The following is an 18117-nucleotide window of genomic DNA, read 5'->3' as shown; positions in this document are numbered from 1 at the left end:
CACCAAAAACTCACACCCAAGGCTGATTAAACTGTTAGGGAAGGGATCCAGTGTGCAACTGGGATTGCGATCCAGTACTCTAGGACCCACTGAACTGTAAGAATCCCATCACGGCAATGGGGGTAGAGAGAAGTGGGTGGTGAGCAGTGGAAATAGATAAAGTGTTTGTGTGTTATGGTCATGTTTTCTCTCCCAAACTGTAAAGAGATGGGAAAAGACTAAAGTAAGGCTTGTTAACTTCCTAGGTCACAGTCAGAAGCTTTTCAGAATTTGATGAAAAGTCCCAGAGTAAGGTGACTCTGGCAAACTCCACAAGGCAGCCCTTTCTCTTGAGCAATAAGTAAGAGAAGATTTCAGGAATTTCACAGCTCAACACTCGCTCAGTATTTACCGAGATAAAATTATTCCTGATCCTCAAACACCAAATGGCTACCTAAATTTGTCTGGCTAGATATTTATTATCACTGGCATTCAGAAAAACCAACTTAAAAACTGAGAAAGACCTGGCAAACACTATCCCAACCACATGAGCAAATTAACCTCACTTACGTCAGGACAAAAGGAAATCATGCGACATGATGCACATCACCTATGTGGTATTACTGCTCAAAACGTTTCATGTGAACCTCACCACGTGGAAACTCAAATCCAAATTGAGGGACAGTCCACAAAGCTACTGGCCTGACCTCTTCACAAATGCTAATGTTGAGAAAGACAAAAAAGGTGAAAAACTGAGACTAATGAGACCAAATCAGAATATAATGTGTGGTCCTTGAGCGGCTCCCAGATTGGAGGGGAAAAAGCTATACAGATCACAACTGGGACAACTGTGGAAATGTGAACATGGGCTATTGACTGGATTACTGTTAAATTTCCTCCGTGTGATAACGTATCGAATGCCCCTGTTTTTAGGAGATAACACACTGAAGTACTTAGTGGTGAAGTGCTTCCTGTCTGCTATTAACTTGCAAATGATTTAGAAAAAAATTTACATTAAAACGGAAAGACATAAAGCAAACAGTGCCAAGTGTCAGCAAGTCATGGTACTCATCATATAACTTACACCACCTCTCTGCAGATTTGAACGAAGGAAAAGATAGGCTAGGTACATTTGCTCCTGGAGCATCATAATGCACTTCAACTTGGCTATAAACATTATGTCCATTTACGACCTTTATTTGATAAATCTGCTTATAGCTGGGCTGAGTATGAAAATCCAAACGGTCACCAGAAGAAACAAGCACAGTCGCCACCGTAGGCTCTTCCTCTTCTGTGCAGCTTAACGAATGGTCTGTGACTGATCTTCACGCAGGGCAGGCTCCACGGGAAGAGAAGGCCCCACAAGCAGAGACAAGTGTGGCCGTACTGAGCCCACTGTGAGTCTTCCCAATTCAGAGCACAAAAGCCACAGGGCATTCGTGGGAGTTACAGGAAGCAAGATAACTTAACCTAGTCCAACTATGTTAGCTAACATTCTGAAACAACTTTGAAAAACATTAATCTGAGAAATCAGGACTGAGCTCTAAAGCAGTTTGTGAAACATACCTGATGCCGAGGGAGAGACTGAGGACTTGGATGACGTGGAACTGGATGGCGCTGAGAGCGGCGCAGGGTGGCTGAGGGGCCCGGAGGGAGCGGGCCTGGAGGCAGAGGAGAAGGGCAGCATCGAGGGCGCGGTCTGTGAGTTATGCGCAGGAGCAGGGGGAGCCACGGCGGGAAACCTGGAAATGGCGGTCCGAATGGATCAGCATGGCCTGCTGCTAACAGGTTTTTTCACACTGGTCACCAGCAATCATCAAGGGCGAACTTACCATCCACAGTTTTTTGCCTTCACACAGAGCATGCTAATAATCACTGGACACACGACATGTTCCCGTCCTAACGCTACAGTAAGCAAATGCACCCTAGTAGTCAGAAATGGGCAACATGTTTCAGGAAACCACAAAGCTATTTTTTCCCTCATTCTAGGACAAATAGATTTGTGTGACAGTCATTTCAAGTTTCATTTTCACTTATCAGACAATGATTCCTTGAGGAGAGCCTGAGGCCCACCGCCTCCTCCAGTCTCTGCAGCAGCTCTGCACATAATACATGCTCATTAAACATTCGGTGAAGCGGACTGATTAAGGCAGAAGGGATCAAGGCTAAATAAAGAACACAGAGTAAATAGAAACTTGCTTTGTAATTGTTTCTTTGACAGAAAGTAAAAAATTCTAAAGCAGAAGATGTCACCCGCCAGTTCAGACACCGTTTCCGTCCCGCTCGCCCATTCTGAGGGCGGCTGGGCTGCAGCGCGACTGGAGACCATGAAGAACGGAGAGTGACTGAAGCAAAACTTAACCTTCCTGGGTGGGGTCTCTCAGTGGGATGCTGATGGTCCACTGGGAAGGGAAGGGAAATTTCACCTAAAGAGCAAAAGTCTGTAAACAGTCTAAATATCCAGCATCAGATGACTGGTTGAATAAATTACAGTATGGCCACAAAACGGGGTATTAGGCAACCTTTAGAATGAAGTGGCTTCATGACAATTTAATATTAACAATGACAGCAGCCAGCAACCCCTCCACAGTAACACAGAGGAGTGGGGGGAAGACCAGTAGTGTTTACCCTCAATGGTTATCTTGAGAAAGGCTGCAAGGCACAAAGATTACTTCTCCCAAGCAGCTTACATTCTAGTGGTGAGAACAATACAAGCAGATAGATATGTAAAAAGTAAGACTGGCGTGAGTTAGCAGGACTCAGATCTGGAGGAAACTGGAATGCAGTGCCAAAGAGTTAGGACTGTACTCAGAGAGCAATGAGGAACCACTGGGGACTGCCAAGCAGGAGAGACCTCTGACGCATTTACAGTTTCACAAGAACACCTGCTGGCGATGTGGAAAACAGCTCAGAGAGAGTCCAGAGTGGACACAAGGGGGGAAAAGGACTGAAGAGATTCGCTTTCTTTACGGGATATTAGTCTGAAATGCTTCATTTTTCAAAAGGAGTCTCTCCTACATTTAAAATCTGAAAAAGTAAAACAAGCACTTAAATACAAACTTCCAATAGTTTAAAAAAAATTCTAAGAGATTTCTGGACTCTTATCCACTGATGAAATGCAAACCTTTCATGTTGTCTGAATTTTCATCCTTTGCAACTATTACTCTGCAAAAAAGAAAATCTATTCAGTAACTTCACTTATGGCGATTCTCTTTACCGTGAACAACTTGCAGTGTTTCTGCCTGTCAAACTTGAAGTGTTACTTACTTTTCGCTAAGATTGACCTTGACTGCAGAAGCTGACGGTGGGAACGTGGGCTTCACTCCTAGGTTTGGAGCGGACGCACTTGGCATCGGTGTGCTTTCCAGGGTAGGCTTAAAACCCGACGGCCCCGAGGAGAATGAAGCAGCTGGTGGTGCCATGGGAGAGGCCACAGGGGTGGGGGCGAAGGAGGCTTGAGAAGGAGGCGCAAAGGAGAAGGTGGATACTCCAGAGCCCAGGGCTGCTTTGGGATTGTCGGAGCTGCTGGAATATGGGGGGGCCTCCCCAGTGACAGAACCAGATGATTTCAGGGAAGAAGAACCAAAGGAGAACACGGCAGGGGCTCCAACAGCAGAAGGTAAAGAGAAGGTGGAGGTGGGAGCGGCCGATGATGAAGGCAGAACAGAGGCAGGAGCTGTGGCTGCTGGAGTGTCGAGTTTCTGTGGGGCTTGAGAGGAGGTTGGGGTGGTAGGAGTACTTCCTGCAATGAAAAAATTGGCGAAAAAGGAAGGGAGAAGTTAACCCTGTAACAGTAGAGGTCTACATCATAGAAAGCAAGTGGAAAAGGACTGTGGTAGAATGAAGCCAAAAATAATGGTCCCAGTTCATGAAGGCGGAAAAAAGGGAAATGGAGTTGATGCTGGACTTTCCATAGCAAACATTCCATCTAGCAAGATGTATAAAACTTTGAAGGAAAAAGGAAGTGAGAAAAGACATTAGACTAATAGGACTTCATGAATACCCACTTAAGTAAAATAGAAAAAATACACTTCTCAAGGTTACAGTGAAAAGTAAGTCATTCTGCAATATTTTATTACCAGGAAAAAATGAATTCAGATCTACACCTCATAATAGTCACTAAAGAAACTCCAGGTTAATTAAAGATACATACATATACAAAAGCATACACGCAAACACACACACACACACACATATACCTCAAAACAAAGGAGGCAAAAAGTGAGCTAAGTCTCTGAGAGTCTAAAAACTCGGTAAACCTAGAAGTGACCAAAAAATCACAAAAGATAAAGATTTGACTACATACAAAAATAGTTACACAACTAAAAGGTAAATTAAAAAAATCTGCAGCAAATGACAAGCTAATATGTTTCATTTTTAAAGCTCATACAAATTAAGATTTAAAAAATATCAAGACTTCAATACATATAAGCTGGGAATCTAATTCACAAAAAGAAAAAGCAAATTTTCAAATCAAAGAAATGCAAATTTAAATGAGGCATATTTTTGGTTGTCCCCTAAATTACCAAAATTTAAATACATATAATACCCTATGTTTGAAAGGATGAACCAAACTTGAAACTTTTTTTTTTAATAGAGGTACTGGAGATTGAACCCAGGACCTTGTGCGTGCTAAGCATGAGCTCTACCACTGCGATATATCCTACCCCGACCCAAACCTGAAACTTTTTATTACTAGCAAGTACTTAACAGTCTCTTAGAAAACATTTTAGCGTTATGTCTCAAAAATCATAAAAAATAGACCCAGTAATTCCAATTCTAAGAATAAAGCCTATGAAAATCACCTAAAAAATGAAAAAGATACTTAACACGACCCAAATGGTAAAATATATTCAGTAGAATATTCAAGTCACTCTTAAATAAATCATATAAATTATGTAAGAACCTGGAAAACACTTAAAATTTAAACTAAAAGCCTGCATATCAATTAGGTATACAGTATGATGACAACTATGCAAATGTTTATGGAAAAACACTGGAAAGACAAGCTTAAATTTTTTTCTATTTTCCAAACTTTCTACAAAGTAAGTATGTTAATTCTCTAAATAACTAAGAAAGCAATATTTTTTAATCAATACATTTATGGTCTTGGTTCTTCTAAATCATCGGAGATGACAGTTTCTCTTCACTATGTCTAAAGCAATGAAATACTTAGGATACAAGTATGAAGATGACACTTTATGAAAACAGACCCCCAAGTAAATTGTCCCTTCTATGAAAGAATTTAATGCAAGCAAATCTATTCTTTTTTTTCAATGTATACATATATTTAATTGAAGTATAGTTGATTTACAACTGTCTTAGTTTCTGGGGAACAGCACAGTGATTCACTCATACACATAGATGTACATATTTTTTCATTATAGGTTACTACGTAAAACTGTTAATACTTTCTTGACACAGTAAATATGGAATCAGCAAAAGCTAACTTCTTTAAAGACCCAAGCACACAAATGTTAATCACTTCCATGCGTTTAGCAGACCAACATGAAAAGTATATGTCAAATCCAAAAGAAATCATAGGCATTTTTCCCACTGGAAATAGAACTAAATATCTGAAAACCCTCATGCTGCCCTTTCTGATCATTCAACCCAGCATCCTTGGGGCTGGAGTGTGGAAGTGGGTGGAGATGTGCATGTCCTATGAACCCATGACCCAGCTTTAGCGAGAGCTGGTGAACTGGCGGCCTTCAGCGGCTCCCCTCCCCTCACCTGAACACGGCTATTAGCTCTGGACAAAGCATGAGGGAAGATGAGGTTTCTCTAGGAGAGGCAAACAGTACAACCGGCCTCTGCTTGTGCTCAGCGGTTTAAGGGGCTAGCAGCAAAGTCCCTTACACTGAACTGTGCTCAGAAACAAACACCATCCCACAGGCTCCTGACCTGACAGGGTACACTGCTTGTTGAAGACAGACCAGGCAACTGAGTGTAGGTAGTTCGTGAGACTCAGGAGCACTTAAAAGGAGAAAAAACTCACTCGAGAGAACACACATTGCAGACAACGAGCTATCTCAACACAACAACACTGGTACAGTCTACGCAAGGCACCTGGTATATTACTTGGGATCACACTGCCAGTTGGCAGGAGCCCAAGTACCTGAGTGGCTCTATTTATGACATACAACTGGCTCTGCCCTGGGAAGCAGTGAGAAAAGATAACCCTAAATGTTCTCAACTGTATCCAACACCAACTGTCAACGTATTCTTAGACATAGAACTGGTTAAGCTACAAGCTTTTTTAGCCACATTAGAAGAGGAAAATATTACAGGTTATACACTCACAGAATTCAAAAAGAGAAATATTAGTGAAATTCCAAAATATGAAACAATGCCCTTTTAAATAGTTTATTTTGTTTTCACAAGTGATACATTATCACTGTGAAAATTCTGAAAATGCACACTGGCATTTACACATATGCATTTGTGTGCATGAAGAATATGTACCAAAATGCTGACTGGCTACTGCTTGAGGACTGATGGGCTCTTAAGTGATTTTGTTTTTGCATTTTCTAATTTTTCTCCAATAAACACATATTACTTAAGTGACACTGTGAAAGAAGAGGGAAAAAAAAAAAACTAAAGAAAATTAAATATAAACAAAGGGAAAAGAAAATTCCCATGTTTCCACCACCCAAAAACAGCCACTACTTAGAATTTAATCTTTCAAGTGTTTTTTTCTGTGTATATAGTTTTCTCATAAAAAAGGACTCATATCACACAGTATTTAGTGCTTTTTCACGATCTGTTCTGCTCTTTTCCTTCTCAATAAATACATTTGAAATAGTTACATGGCATTTCACTGTTACACAGACATACAATCATTTATTTACCCAATCCCTTCATGATTAAATGTGTTAGGTTCCAGACCATATAATATAAGGTCTTATAATAGGATATTGTTGGCAAACTCCCTAATGGGCTCCATCTGGCTGAGATTCCTTTTTCTCTAAAATAAAGGCTGGAGAAGGCAAGGACATGGGTGTGTTCAAGGAAAAGGTTAGTCCTGCCTCTGTAAGACAGACTGGCTACTAAAGATAACCACAGTGGGGCCTTGCGGTATTCATCCCTGCAGACACTCCTGTACAGGCCCTTGGTATCCCCTCTTGGCAAAAATGGAGAGAGGCACGTACCTGATGACTTGGGTTGCCGCTCTCCTTCTAACGAGAGCCGCTCTGGTGTCCTGAGGAGGGACCTAATGCCAGGATTTTGATTGATCATATAAAATGGACAAAGCACACCATCTGTTGAAAGCAACATAAGAACTGGAGCAGGAGGAAGAGTCTTCTCATCACCTGTTAGAAAAGAAAACAAAGGTGACAGAAGAGCCAAGTCAGTCGAAGGGCCTGGGCTCAGCAGGGGACAGCTGCCCCAAGCAACAGGCCTCTACTGGACTCATCTCTACAGCAGCTCTGTCGGTCTGCTCTGACCCAGATCTGAACAGCCTTCCACGCAACAGCCCTTCAAAGAAGAGCTGCTGCCATGCTCAGATGGCCACCGTGCCGCCAGCCCGCCACGGCAGCTCCGGCAGTCCTGCGGTGGCGCTGACCCTCCCAGAGCTCTGATTTTTATGTGTGTCCCAGTGTTCGGCTTGTAGGTTTAGTATTCCCATGACCCAGACAGGAGTCTCCAGGAAGTGACTGGTTTAGTAACAACGACAGATTAGACTCTTTGGAAAACATACAGGAGGACATAGGAAAGTGAGTCTAACTACTTTATATTCATTCACAGTTGAACCATAAGCATGTATTATGTCAATAAAGTCTTCCAAGAGAAACAGAGTAAATGACCTAATCAGATCAAGAGCCGGATCAGGGAAAAGGAAAGGAACTTAATGGTGCTTTACAGGGACATCTCTCTAAAATGAAGCATAAAATGAACATAAAGAGCAAAGATACATCTTGTCTCACTTTCGCATTTTGTGGGACTGCAGCCCTGCCCGGCCTCAGCAGGGGAGAAGACAGACCCAGAGCAGGTGCTCAGGCCCCACTGGGAAGCCTGGGCTCGAGGCCCTGATTTTCTAATCCAAGCCATCAAACTAAGTACCGTACACAGCACCTGCCTAGGGTGTTGTTCCCTTGGGAGGCACTGGGGAAACTGGAAGGGGCAAAGAAACAAAGCTATGAAATCTGGTTCTGTATTTCAGTCACCTTCTAAAGCACACACAGACGCGCACACGCACGCGCACGCACACACGGTATCTGACCTTGATCACCTCAACGAATATCCATACAAATTAGACGAGTGCTGTCACAATGCACTGCATCTCACTCTTCAAGTAGAAACGTGTTACAAGTTAAAAGTGTACCACAGACCCGATTCTGTCACGAAAATACAGAGCTGGATTCCCAAACTAACCTCAACGGGAAGAAGACCGTTTCTGCACTGAGCGACGTCAGGCTGTACTTACTGATGGGGATTTCCACTTGGTTAGTATAATCTATGGCAACTCCCATGGGCAAGGAATCATCACTCTTGTCTGTCACAGGCAGCTCAGCTCGACTAGAATCCTCCAGTAGCCAAGATTCCCAGTTGTTCTGGAAAAAAGGACCAAGAAGAAAATGCCGTACTGGTTAGCGCTTTCCCTGGCACTGCTCAAATGGGAGAGAAGAAAAAGGACAATTCACTTGGTTTAGTTATGTGCTGCCTGAGACTCTGAAATCTGGAAAGAGCCTAAAAGCTATGAGTCCCCCAGCAGGCGAGGGGTTACTTTCCCAAATCAACCTCTCCGTCTGTTCCCGGTGTACAAAGTTCCTGCCTTGTGAATGAACCACCACCATCGTGAACACTTTCTGAAGTACCGTCCACCACAACCAGGTAGATTCCTGAACACAGTGGGTAATTCTAACAGCTGCACTCGGCTGGTCAGTACCTGTTCCTAGAAATCCAGGCTGGGGACAAGGAACTACAGGTGATCTCTACTGCAGTCCTGAGCAGATCTTATACACTGGCCAGATGCCCTGTGCTCACCTGTCCACAGAGACAGAAGGTAACCTAGACCCCCGAGTCAGTCCCTTACACTGGTCAATCTTCCTGCCACTGGATTCCTTGAGAAACCACCATGTCTTTCCAATAAACTCCCCCTTTGCTCAAATTTGCTTGAGTGATATTTGTTCCTTGCAACAAATGATTCCTGATTTTTAAAAATCATGGACATTTTGTCCAACTTTTAACGTTGACCAAATCTGAGCAGCATGAATCAAAGGGGAATAGAGCTCAATGAGAAACAGAAGAACAAAAAGCAGATCAGAAAAGTGAACATAATTGCACTCCAATGACTTAGCTATGGATAAACAACAGTCACATTCATAACATAAGCAAAATTGATTCCAACTTTGAAAAATAATATATAGACAAAATAAAGAAGGCCTGCTAATCACTACAGAATTCAAATAATATCAGTCTTGATTTTGCAGAAGGCAAGACACAGATGAAGGCAGGAGTAAGGGGAGGTATGTGAAAGGCAAGGGGGCTGCCAAGATGCTCTTCTCTCAGAGTGGAAGATGAGGAGATACACTATATAGTTATACCATAAGAAATGAAGGTAAAAATTATTACTTGGTTGGCTCAAAGGTAACCAATAGAAGAAGAAACTAAAACACCCCTATAACCCTACTGAGAGGCGGGGGGAATGGTTTGAAGGCCACATATGAGCTAAATCCTCATTTGCCACCAGGGCCAATAAAGTGTAAAATTAATCATTGACAACTAGTCACACAGCAGATTATTTTTGAGGGATAGGGAGGTAACCATTGAAAGAGAAAGTTTACATGTTAAAAATGGTCCCCTTTAGAGAAACAGGACAGATCAGGACAGGATGAGCAGTAATGATTTTTCACTTAAAAGCCCTTTTTCATTATTTGATTTTTTCAACCATGAATGTAAATTATTTTGGTAGGAAGCAGAAATAGAAGTATATTTTTAATGTGTGAATACATAAAATATTTTTGCTACTAGGAAATTACTACTGAAGTTAATCCAAGATCAGCATATCACACTGCTGACATCCGGCCTGTGACCCCAAAGTCACCTCTCCAGGACCTGATAAGAGCTATGCACTGACGGTGGGCCACCTTGCCGCCCAGAGAATGGATAAATGTTGTCTGATTGAAAAGGTATATGTAACTGTGCACGGGGTGCACAAAATATCTTTAAACTCAAAATATCTTTAAACTTGAAAAAGAAAAATTTCTGACTGAGGACTTCAAAGAAATGGTCAGAATTCAGATGTATTTTGTAAGTAGGCCAGACATTACCTTTCAACAGATGTGAGATATGAGAGAAATAGAGTCAGGGATGGCACCATAATTTTTGCTTAAGCAATTGATTGAATGGAGATTAACCTACAAAGGGAAAAACTTGGAGGGGCAAGTACTGGGAGAAAAAGGAGTTCAGTTATGGACATTATTAGTTTAAGACGCCTCTTCAAGGAGTGGTCACTTAAACATTTATATTTGATAGAAAAATACTCCTGGAATAAACTCCACTTGCTCACTGCACACGATTCTTTCATTTAGTATCCTATTTAATGTAGTGATATTTAATTTGGGATTTCAGATTCAGTGTTCCTAAATACAGATATCACCTTATCTGTATTTAATGGGTCCATAAATTGTTTCCTTTTCCCTAGTTCACTATTTAGGGTATACCAAGGCACCAGTCCAACATCACAGGAGACTTCTGGAGTCTAACTGGGTATTCAAGTTGGCAGAGTGGCTGTCCCAGCAGCTGTATTCAAGGATCCAAGCTCCTTCTAGCTTGTGACTGCACAAGCCAGTACTTTGGTCCTTTGCATCCATGTGACAAAGGGAAAAGCAAATGGAGGAGGCCTATAGCTTCACAGGCCAGGCCTAGAATTAGCACGGAAACTTCTGATCCCATTGCAATAGGTGGAACTCAATCCATGTGGCCACACCTAACACCAAGACGGCAGCAGAAAAATAGTTTATCATTTTAATGTTCAGAAGTAAAAGAAATTTTAGGTCATTATCCTGGTTTTCTTAGCAATAAAAAAAAAAAAATCTTTGAAGTTGGCAGACTTCTGATCCACTTGGTTTTGATTAGTTTAATATGTAACTGACCCACATTCAAAGCTCTCTGCATTCCTCTCTCACAATCCTTTACAAAGTGCAGCAAAAGTGCTAAATTTGGCTCACATTGTACATCAAACACTGTGCTGATTGGTCATCTGTTGCTCATTAACTCTTCATTCTCTCTTGTTCTGTAAGCACAGCTCTAGGTTTTCATGTTTGTCTCTGCCACCATTTCTGAGTAGTCTGCAACTGCAGCTTTGAGATTCTCTTTGACGTGAATTATTTCAAACAGTGATTTTATATACATGTATATACATTTACCAGTATTTCCATTTTGTTTTGTTTAAAATTGTATTATCATCCAGCTTTATCACGGTATCATAAACCGTGCAATGTCTTTTCTATATTTGACTTGGTACAATCAATTTTTCAAAATGTCTTGTGGCTTCTGGAAAGAAATGTTTATTCTTGATGTACAGCCAAATTTACTACAACCATTAACTGGCCTTTACTAATTATATAACTGAAGAAAGAAAGAAAGGAAGAAAAGTTTCCCTCTCACTGTGCCTCCTGCGGAGTCACTCTGCGTAGCCTACCCCAGCTCAGGGCGGCCACACCCGGACCCCCTCAGCCCACTTCTGGCCTGCGAGGAGGACAAAGCAGAAGAAGGGAGACTGGTGCTTAGACACACAAGTGCTTTTAGCTTTCTGGTAGTTTTGCAAAGTCAAACAGGAAGTATTTCTGATGAGTCTCAATTTGGTTTGATTTGCATGTCTCTCATCTATAGTCACGGATGGGTTATAGTCAACTTAACAGAAAAGGCAGGTTTTAAGTAACAGGAAGAAAACAAAGATGGTTAAACAGAACAAAGCAGAAAAAACCCCCTAGGCATACAGCCAAGTATACCTAGGTACACATCCAGCAGGAAAAACCTCCCAGGTAAACATCCAGGTGTACCCACTCCTACTGGAAGCTGATTACTAGTATGTATCCACACACGTGGATGCAACCACACACAGAAGGGCTTTTTATGACACTGAAGGAACTGCTAAATCTGACACCCATGTTTGTCCAATGCAATACCCAAGCCATTTGGCCCAAGGCTCTGTGTCATTTAAGCTTTGCTCTTATCCAGAAACTCATTAAAAGGGATGTGACTTCATCTAAAGCTTAACCTCATAGTTAACTCCCTCCAAAATCTTCCTCAGAGAAGCAACACATAAAAGGGACAAAAGCGAGACATTTACCTGGCTGCTTTGTCGAGCAAGGATACTAACTTCTGTTGAAGCCGCAGATGCTGCCAGCACTAAATCCCTTCAAAGAATAAAATCAGAAGACCATTAAATTCAAACAGCAACAGTTCCACCTTGACTTAAGTCAGTGGTAACATCTACAAGGATTTCCTCGAAATGTCAAGGAGGAAGTCAAGGTTTTCTACATGGTTGAGGAAAGGTAAGAAGATTTTCAATGTAAAGCTTTACTTTTTAGTTCATAGGCTAAAGCCCTGAGACTCAGCCAACTGCCTACCTAAGACAAAGGAGAGAAACAACAGAATCAAGGCAGAATTCCCAATAAATGTGCTGCCCTGTAGAGAGGATAACATAGTTTGAGGACAGAAGCTTTGCTTCAAGTAATTTATCTTTCAAAGAGACACTTCTGCTCAGAGGAAAACTTTTAATATGTTCCTTACATATCAGTACTTTAAGTCATCACTGGTATTATTGGAAAAACTGGATTTTTAAGTTGAGTATATATTTGAGCTAAATAATTCAAGATTGGGGAAACAGAGGCAGTAGTCAGAAAGGCATTATCCAGCATCAGCTGAAAATATGTTCAGGGCATCTCCATCCTCTATTTTCCTCTTACTGAGAGGAAACAGAACAGAACAAGCAGGACAAAGTGACTCAGGTGTGAGCTGACGGTGAGGGCAGAAACCCCGTCCCTGGGTACGCGCTCACCACTCCTCAACGTAGCTGAGGTAGTAATGATGCTGCCTCTCTGTACAGCTGCCGTAGCAGGGCTCCATGAAGTTCACAAACACCTCTGGGTGCTTTTCTTCTTTTTTCTACAATGAACAGAATGAGAGAAAAAAAAATCTCATGGACAATTTTTCTTTAATCCTACACAGTTAAGGATCTCAAAAAATTAAATCATTTTAAGTTTTATGAGAAAATTCATGTCAAAATCTATGTCCAAATATACAGACATGATACAAAGGCAGCAGTGAGCAGCACAAAGAATAGAAACATTGGTCGCTGACCAAACTGAATTCAAACTTTTCTGTCACTTCATACGGACAGATTACTCAACGTCTGTTTTCCCACATGCATGACGGACCTTAAAACCTCCATCAAAGGCTGTTGTGTGACATGAATGGACATAAGTGAGGCGTCTAGCCCAGCACTTCGGACATAAGCAGGAGTCAGCAAATGCTAGTATTAATTTATTATCCCTGGGAACAGAAAACCTTAATGACATCTTGAAATAGCATCTTAATTTGGTTGGAATTTTAAAAATATGTTTATTATCTGGAATCCAAAAGAGTTAGTAAAAACAAGGTACGTTTTTTCATCTCAGATTGGCAAAGATGAAAATGGTAGCACTGCATACTGACACACCTGTTGGGTGACTGGCAGTCCCCACTGGGGGTAGGAGTATAAACGGATACAACTTTTCTGAAAGATACTTTGGCAATGTTTTCAAAAGCCTATCAAGAAAGCATATACTGCTTGATATAGCAAATTCAATTCTAGGTATTAATTCTAAAAAAACCCCATAACTCCACAAAATGTACATTAAGGTACGTAAGCATTCTTTAAAATAGGGAAAAGCTGAAAACACGCTGAGTAACCACCAGGAGAGGAAGCGCTAAATAAACTGACTGTCCAAAAGCAAAATTCAGATTTTATTGACATAGAAAGATGCCTGCAATTTACTCAGTAAAACAAGGCTGCAAAACAGAATGACTAGTGCAACTCCCACTTTTGTTATATTTAAACATTTATGTATGTATTCAGCATGTTCCTAGACTTTGAAGGCTAGCAGGATTTGGAAATGGAAGTCCTGTCTCACCTGCTGTTTTTTTTTTTACTGCGACTGCAATTTAGTAAGACGCTGTGGACCTTATTATTCATGTCCATCCTTCTTCATTGTCAAAATGACTCACTCCCTCACTTAAATGGCTCTTCCTCAGAGGCCTTCCTTGACCATCTAACCTAAGCGGCACCCCAGTCATCCTCCGCCCCTCAGCACTCCTCGATCCAACACTTGTCTGTGGACTAGCATTCAAATGCAACACCCACAAAAGCCAGGACTTTGCCTTGGTCACAGCTGTATTCTCAGCTCTAAACCACACTGTGTGGGCAATCAATAAATATCTGACAAATAAATAAGTCAACAAAATTTAAAAATCAAAGTATTTTCTTGCTTTTCTAAAATGTCTTTATCAGGTTAACATCTACCATGACTCACAGTTCACAGCTTGAGCAAAGGTAAGTTCTATGACTTTTTTCACCCTGTGACTCAATAGAAGAACATGCTCTAAGTGGACACCGTAATTTGGTCCCCAGGCCCATGGTGCAGCATTAAAATCTTACACCTCGAGTTGCACCACCACTGACATACGGAAAGGAACCTGACGGCATCCCTTTCATACACATACCGGGAGCAGAGCCATCACCACATCTGGGGAAGTTTCCAAGGTTCCGTCTGCAGCAGCATATACTATTGTGAATTCGTATGTACCGATCCACAGCACATCCAGAACTGAAAGACACACATTCTAGTAAAGCATCTTGTGTTTAGATTAACCTCAGTATATTATAAAATTAACACCTCCTGGATAAAAAACCCAACTGCTATGGCTTTAACAAAGGTCCAGATTTCACTGACTAAATATAATTCACAAAGACTCAAGAAGCCCAAATTTATCCCAAAGTGGTATTTTTTTTTTCTGATGGATTACAATCAAGGCAAATTATGAAGAATTCTAAAAAACTAGGATCCACATTTAATGGCATTTACCCAGAGACGTAGACATCTACCAGAGGATTATTGTTACAGTGACTTAATTAGCTAAGAGAAATAATGAGTTTTCATACATCAACACTGCCTTGAGCAGGTATACAGTTACATCACATGATCTGAAATTTTAGCAATACAGACAGCAGCACCTCGTTAGAGGTCAGCCCAGTAAGAATCAGATGTGTTACCTCTGACGGGATGATCTGACTCATAAAATGGAGGACAGGGAATGACTTTTTTTTCCTGCAAAGTCTGAAATAGAGATTTGAAAAGAAGTGTCAGATATAACAAACCGCAAAACAACGAGACTGCCAAATACAGTATGTTCCCCTAGAAGCCACCTAAGTCTCATGTCTCCAGCCAGGAGAAGATGAACACAGAGAAGAGGGGATGCCTACTTCTAGAACCCCATCCTACAGAAATGCTCACATGAACGTGATTGGATGTAGGTATGAGGATGCTCAACGCAATACCATTTATAGTGGCAAAACCACTCTTACTGATGCAGATAACCATCAGTAATGCATGGATAAGTCAATTACAGCACATTTAACAGTGGACTACCACGCAGCCATTCAAAAGAATGAAGTAGCTCTAAGCGTAATGAGATGGAAAAAAGACTTCAATATACTATTAAGATATTTTTTAAAAAGGCAAACAGTAAAATTAAACCAACTGTATTATCTTCTTATGCCCTAAAAGAATATGTGCCAAATTTCACATTACAAGTTTTTGTGGTAACAAAAAAGAAATAAACCTTTAACCTGACACCTATTCCACCACATTCACACTCTGCAGCCCCTCTGAGAACAGGAGGAACGCACAACAACACAGGCTTTGACGTTGCCTGTGAACCGATTCTTCCCACCCAGGCTTGACTGGACATACATGTATTCTCTGTCAATTTACACTGAAGAATATTCATGAGTGTTATTGCTGGAAGCCCACAGTGAGAGGACAACAGAGTGGACATGCAACAACTCTACCCCACATTCACACGGGTACTGACAAATTTGTTGCAATCAGTGCGAGTTACATTTTAATAGGAAAAAAACATCAAAAATACTCCCAAACCACCTCCAAAACAGTAGGCAACTTAATTTAAAAAGTTCTGAAGTCCAAGGGAAGACTTACAGGAAGATACTGGACCACAGTTCCATTCTGTTTTCCCACTGCCAGCTGCTTTCCCTTGGGGCTCCAGCAAACTGAGTAAAGAGAATGCCACCAGTTAAAAACTAAAGAAAATGGAGCAAATCAATGAGATCTGCACCAAAACACCTACATAATCACTACCTCTTAGTCCTCTGTCAGCCCATGAAAGACTGTGGGATCATCCTCACTAGGCAAAGTAAAAGAAGAAAAATCATTTTGATAATTAAGCCAATTGTGATTTATCACTGGGCCACTGAATCAGCTACTAAAAATGCTTTTTCAAAGGAGTATTGCCCAGGAAGCTGTAAAGTATAAAAACTCTGTAGTCTCTAAATACAAGAACAAAGTTTTCAAATATCAAGAAATCATTCTCTTGCTCCTATTTGATGTTTTCTAACGCTTTTCTGCTGAAGATACAAATGTCTGTTTCAGAGTACGAGCTTTTCAGATCGAAACAATTATTTTCAAAAACACACTTCTAAACCAGCTATACCAAAATATTTTTCTTCAGAAAACCTAAGAACATTCAAATTAAATTATGTATGCTGTTTGGTATCAAGGACATTAACTATGGAAATACTCTTTCCACTTCTGCCAAAAAACAACAAATACAACAAAAAACCCAAATTTTTTTTCCAGAAATTAATTTTTAAATAGATTACCGTTAGTATATGTTACAGAGTAGAAGACTTTATTACCCACCAGACGTTACTCCCACTGTGGAAGGAAGAGTCGCACACACTTTCACTGTCTCTGTGACTTGGAGGACAGCAATGCTGCCATCAGCCAGACAAACTGCCACCATGGAGGAAACAGTAGGGTTCCACTTCATATCGATCACCATGCCCCCTGCATCTTTCAAAAGCTTATGATAGGCAAATGGGCGTTTCTGCTGCTTAGCCTTTTAAAACAAATGCCCAGAAACCAAAACAAATAAATTAATGAAGAGACATTCAATAGTCAAAGAAAATTCTGGAATATGCAAGTTTTCTCAAATTACAGTTCACTTTTCTCTGTGACCATGAAAAAATATGTAGCTGTACGTGACAACCTATTTGTTACAATTTTAAAACAACTTTGAAAATGGCCATTATTTTAGCGTGCTAGGAGGGACTCCTAACACGTGCACACACAAATGCAAAATAACCAATAAAGAGCAGACACTGAATTAACATCTGGGCTCTGATTCTTAGCAGTGCTGCGCCCTTGAATTTTAGAGTGCTCTCACCTTAAACTATTGTACTTATTTTAATTGGTAGGCAGAAGCCTCAAAAGGCTTCAAATTTCCAAAACAGCCTCATTAAAAGAAGCTTCTTTTACTTCTTCTACTTGTGGTAGAAGGCTAACAAAAGATTAATGATATAAAAGGTACCAAAAGCAAACAAACCAAAAAAACCCCCAAGCAGTGCTGGGCCCCTGAACAGGTACTAAAACTCTCTGGGCCCGTTCCTCCGGCAGGGAGATGAAGAAGACAGCACCCACGGTGCAAGGCCATGCGAGGCAGGCCTGACAGGAACAAGACACGGAAGGCGCAGCACAGGGCCTGGCACACAGCCAGCACACACACGCGCCACCATTGACTATTAGCTTTACCAAACGGCCCGGGATGGAGGAACACTGCGTTAGGAGGCCAGAGACCCAGGATGTGAGAGCTTCGGACAGTATCTATTAACTCTACCGTCTCGGGCAAGTCACCTAAGGATCCCTGGACCTTGGCTGTCTCACATGTAAATGAGAAATGAAAACACCTTGGGGCAGGTGGTGTCACGAAATAATTTCTTTCTTCTTTGGGTGGGAGGGATAATTAGGTTTTTATTTATTCATTATTTAAATGGAGGTAGTAGGGATTGAACCCAGGACCTCGTGCCTGCTAAGCATGCACTCTACCAATGAGCTGTCTTCCCTCCTGAAA

General features: G+C 41.2%; 1 protein-coding gene across 4 annotated transcripts in view; it reads right to left on the bottom strand.

Moving 5' to 3' along the window:
* The window catches only part of NUP214 (nucleoporin 214), a 90834-nt gene that overhangs the window by 68632 nt on the left and 4085 nt on the right, over positions 1–18117 (bottom strand). For all 4 annotated transcript variants that reach the window (XM_074362415.1, XM_045517315.2, XM_074362416.1 and 1 more), the window contains exons 4-13: positions 16908–17106; positions 16188–16258; positions 15242–15305; positions 14692–14795; positions 12989–13095; positions 12278–12344; positions 8408–8534; positions 7131–7292; positions 3247–3721; positions 1546–1721 (exon numbers count right to left, since the gene is read on the bottom strand). In XM_074362415.1, coding sequence (XP_074218516.1) covers positions 1546–1721; positions 3247–3721; positions 7131–7292; positions 8408–8534; positions 12278–12344; positions 12989–13095; positions 14692–14795; positions 15242–15305; positions 16188–16258; positions 16908–17106 — 1552 coding nt within the window. The remainder of the gene's footprint in view (positions 1–1545; positions 1722–3246; positions 3722–7130; positions 7293–8407; positions 8535–12277; positions 12345–12988; positions 13096–14691; positions 14796–15241; positions 15306–16187; positions 16259–16907; positions 17107–18117) is intronic.

Source organism: Camelus bactrianus, chromosome 4 (assembly GCF_048773025.1).
Source record: "Camelus bactrianus isolate YW-2024 breed Bactrian camel chromosome 4, ASM4877302v1, whole genome shotgun sequence".
In the NCBI taxonomy this organism is placed as follows: Eukaryota; Metazoa; Chordata; class Mammalia; order Artiodactyla; family Camelidae; genus Camelus; species Camelus bactrianus.
This window is presented reverse-complemented; position numbering and strand designations above follow the sequence as displayed.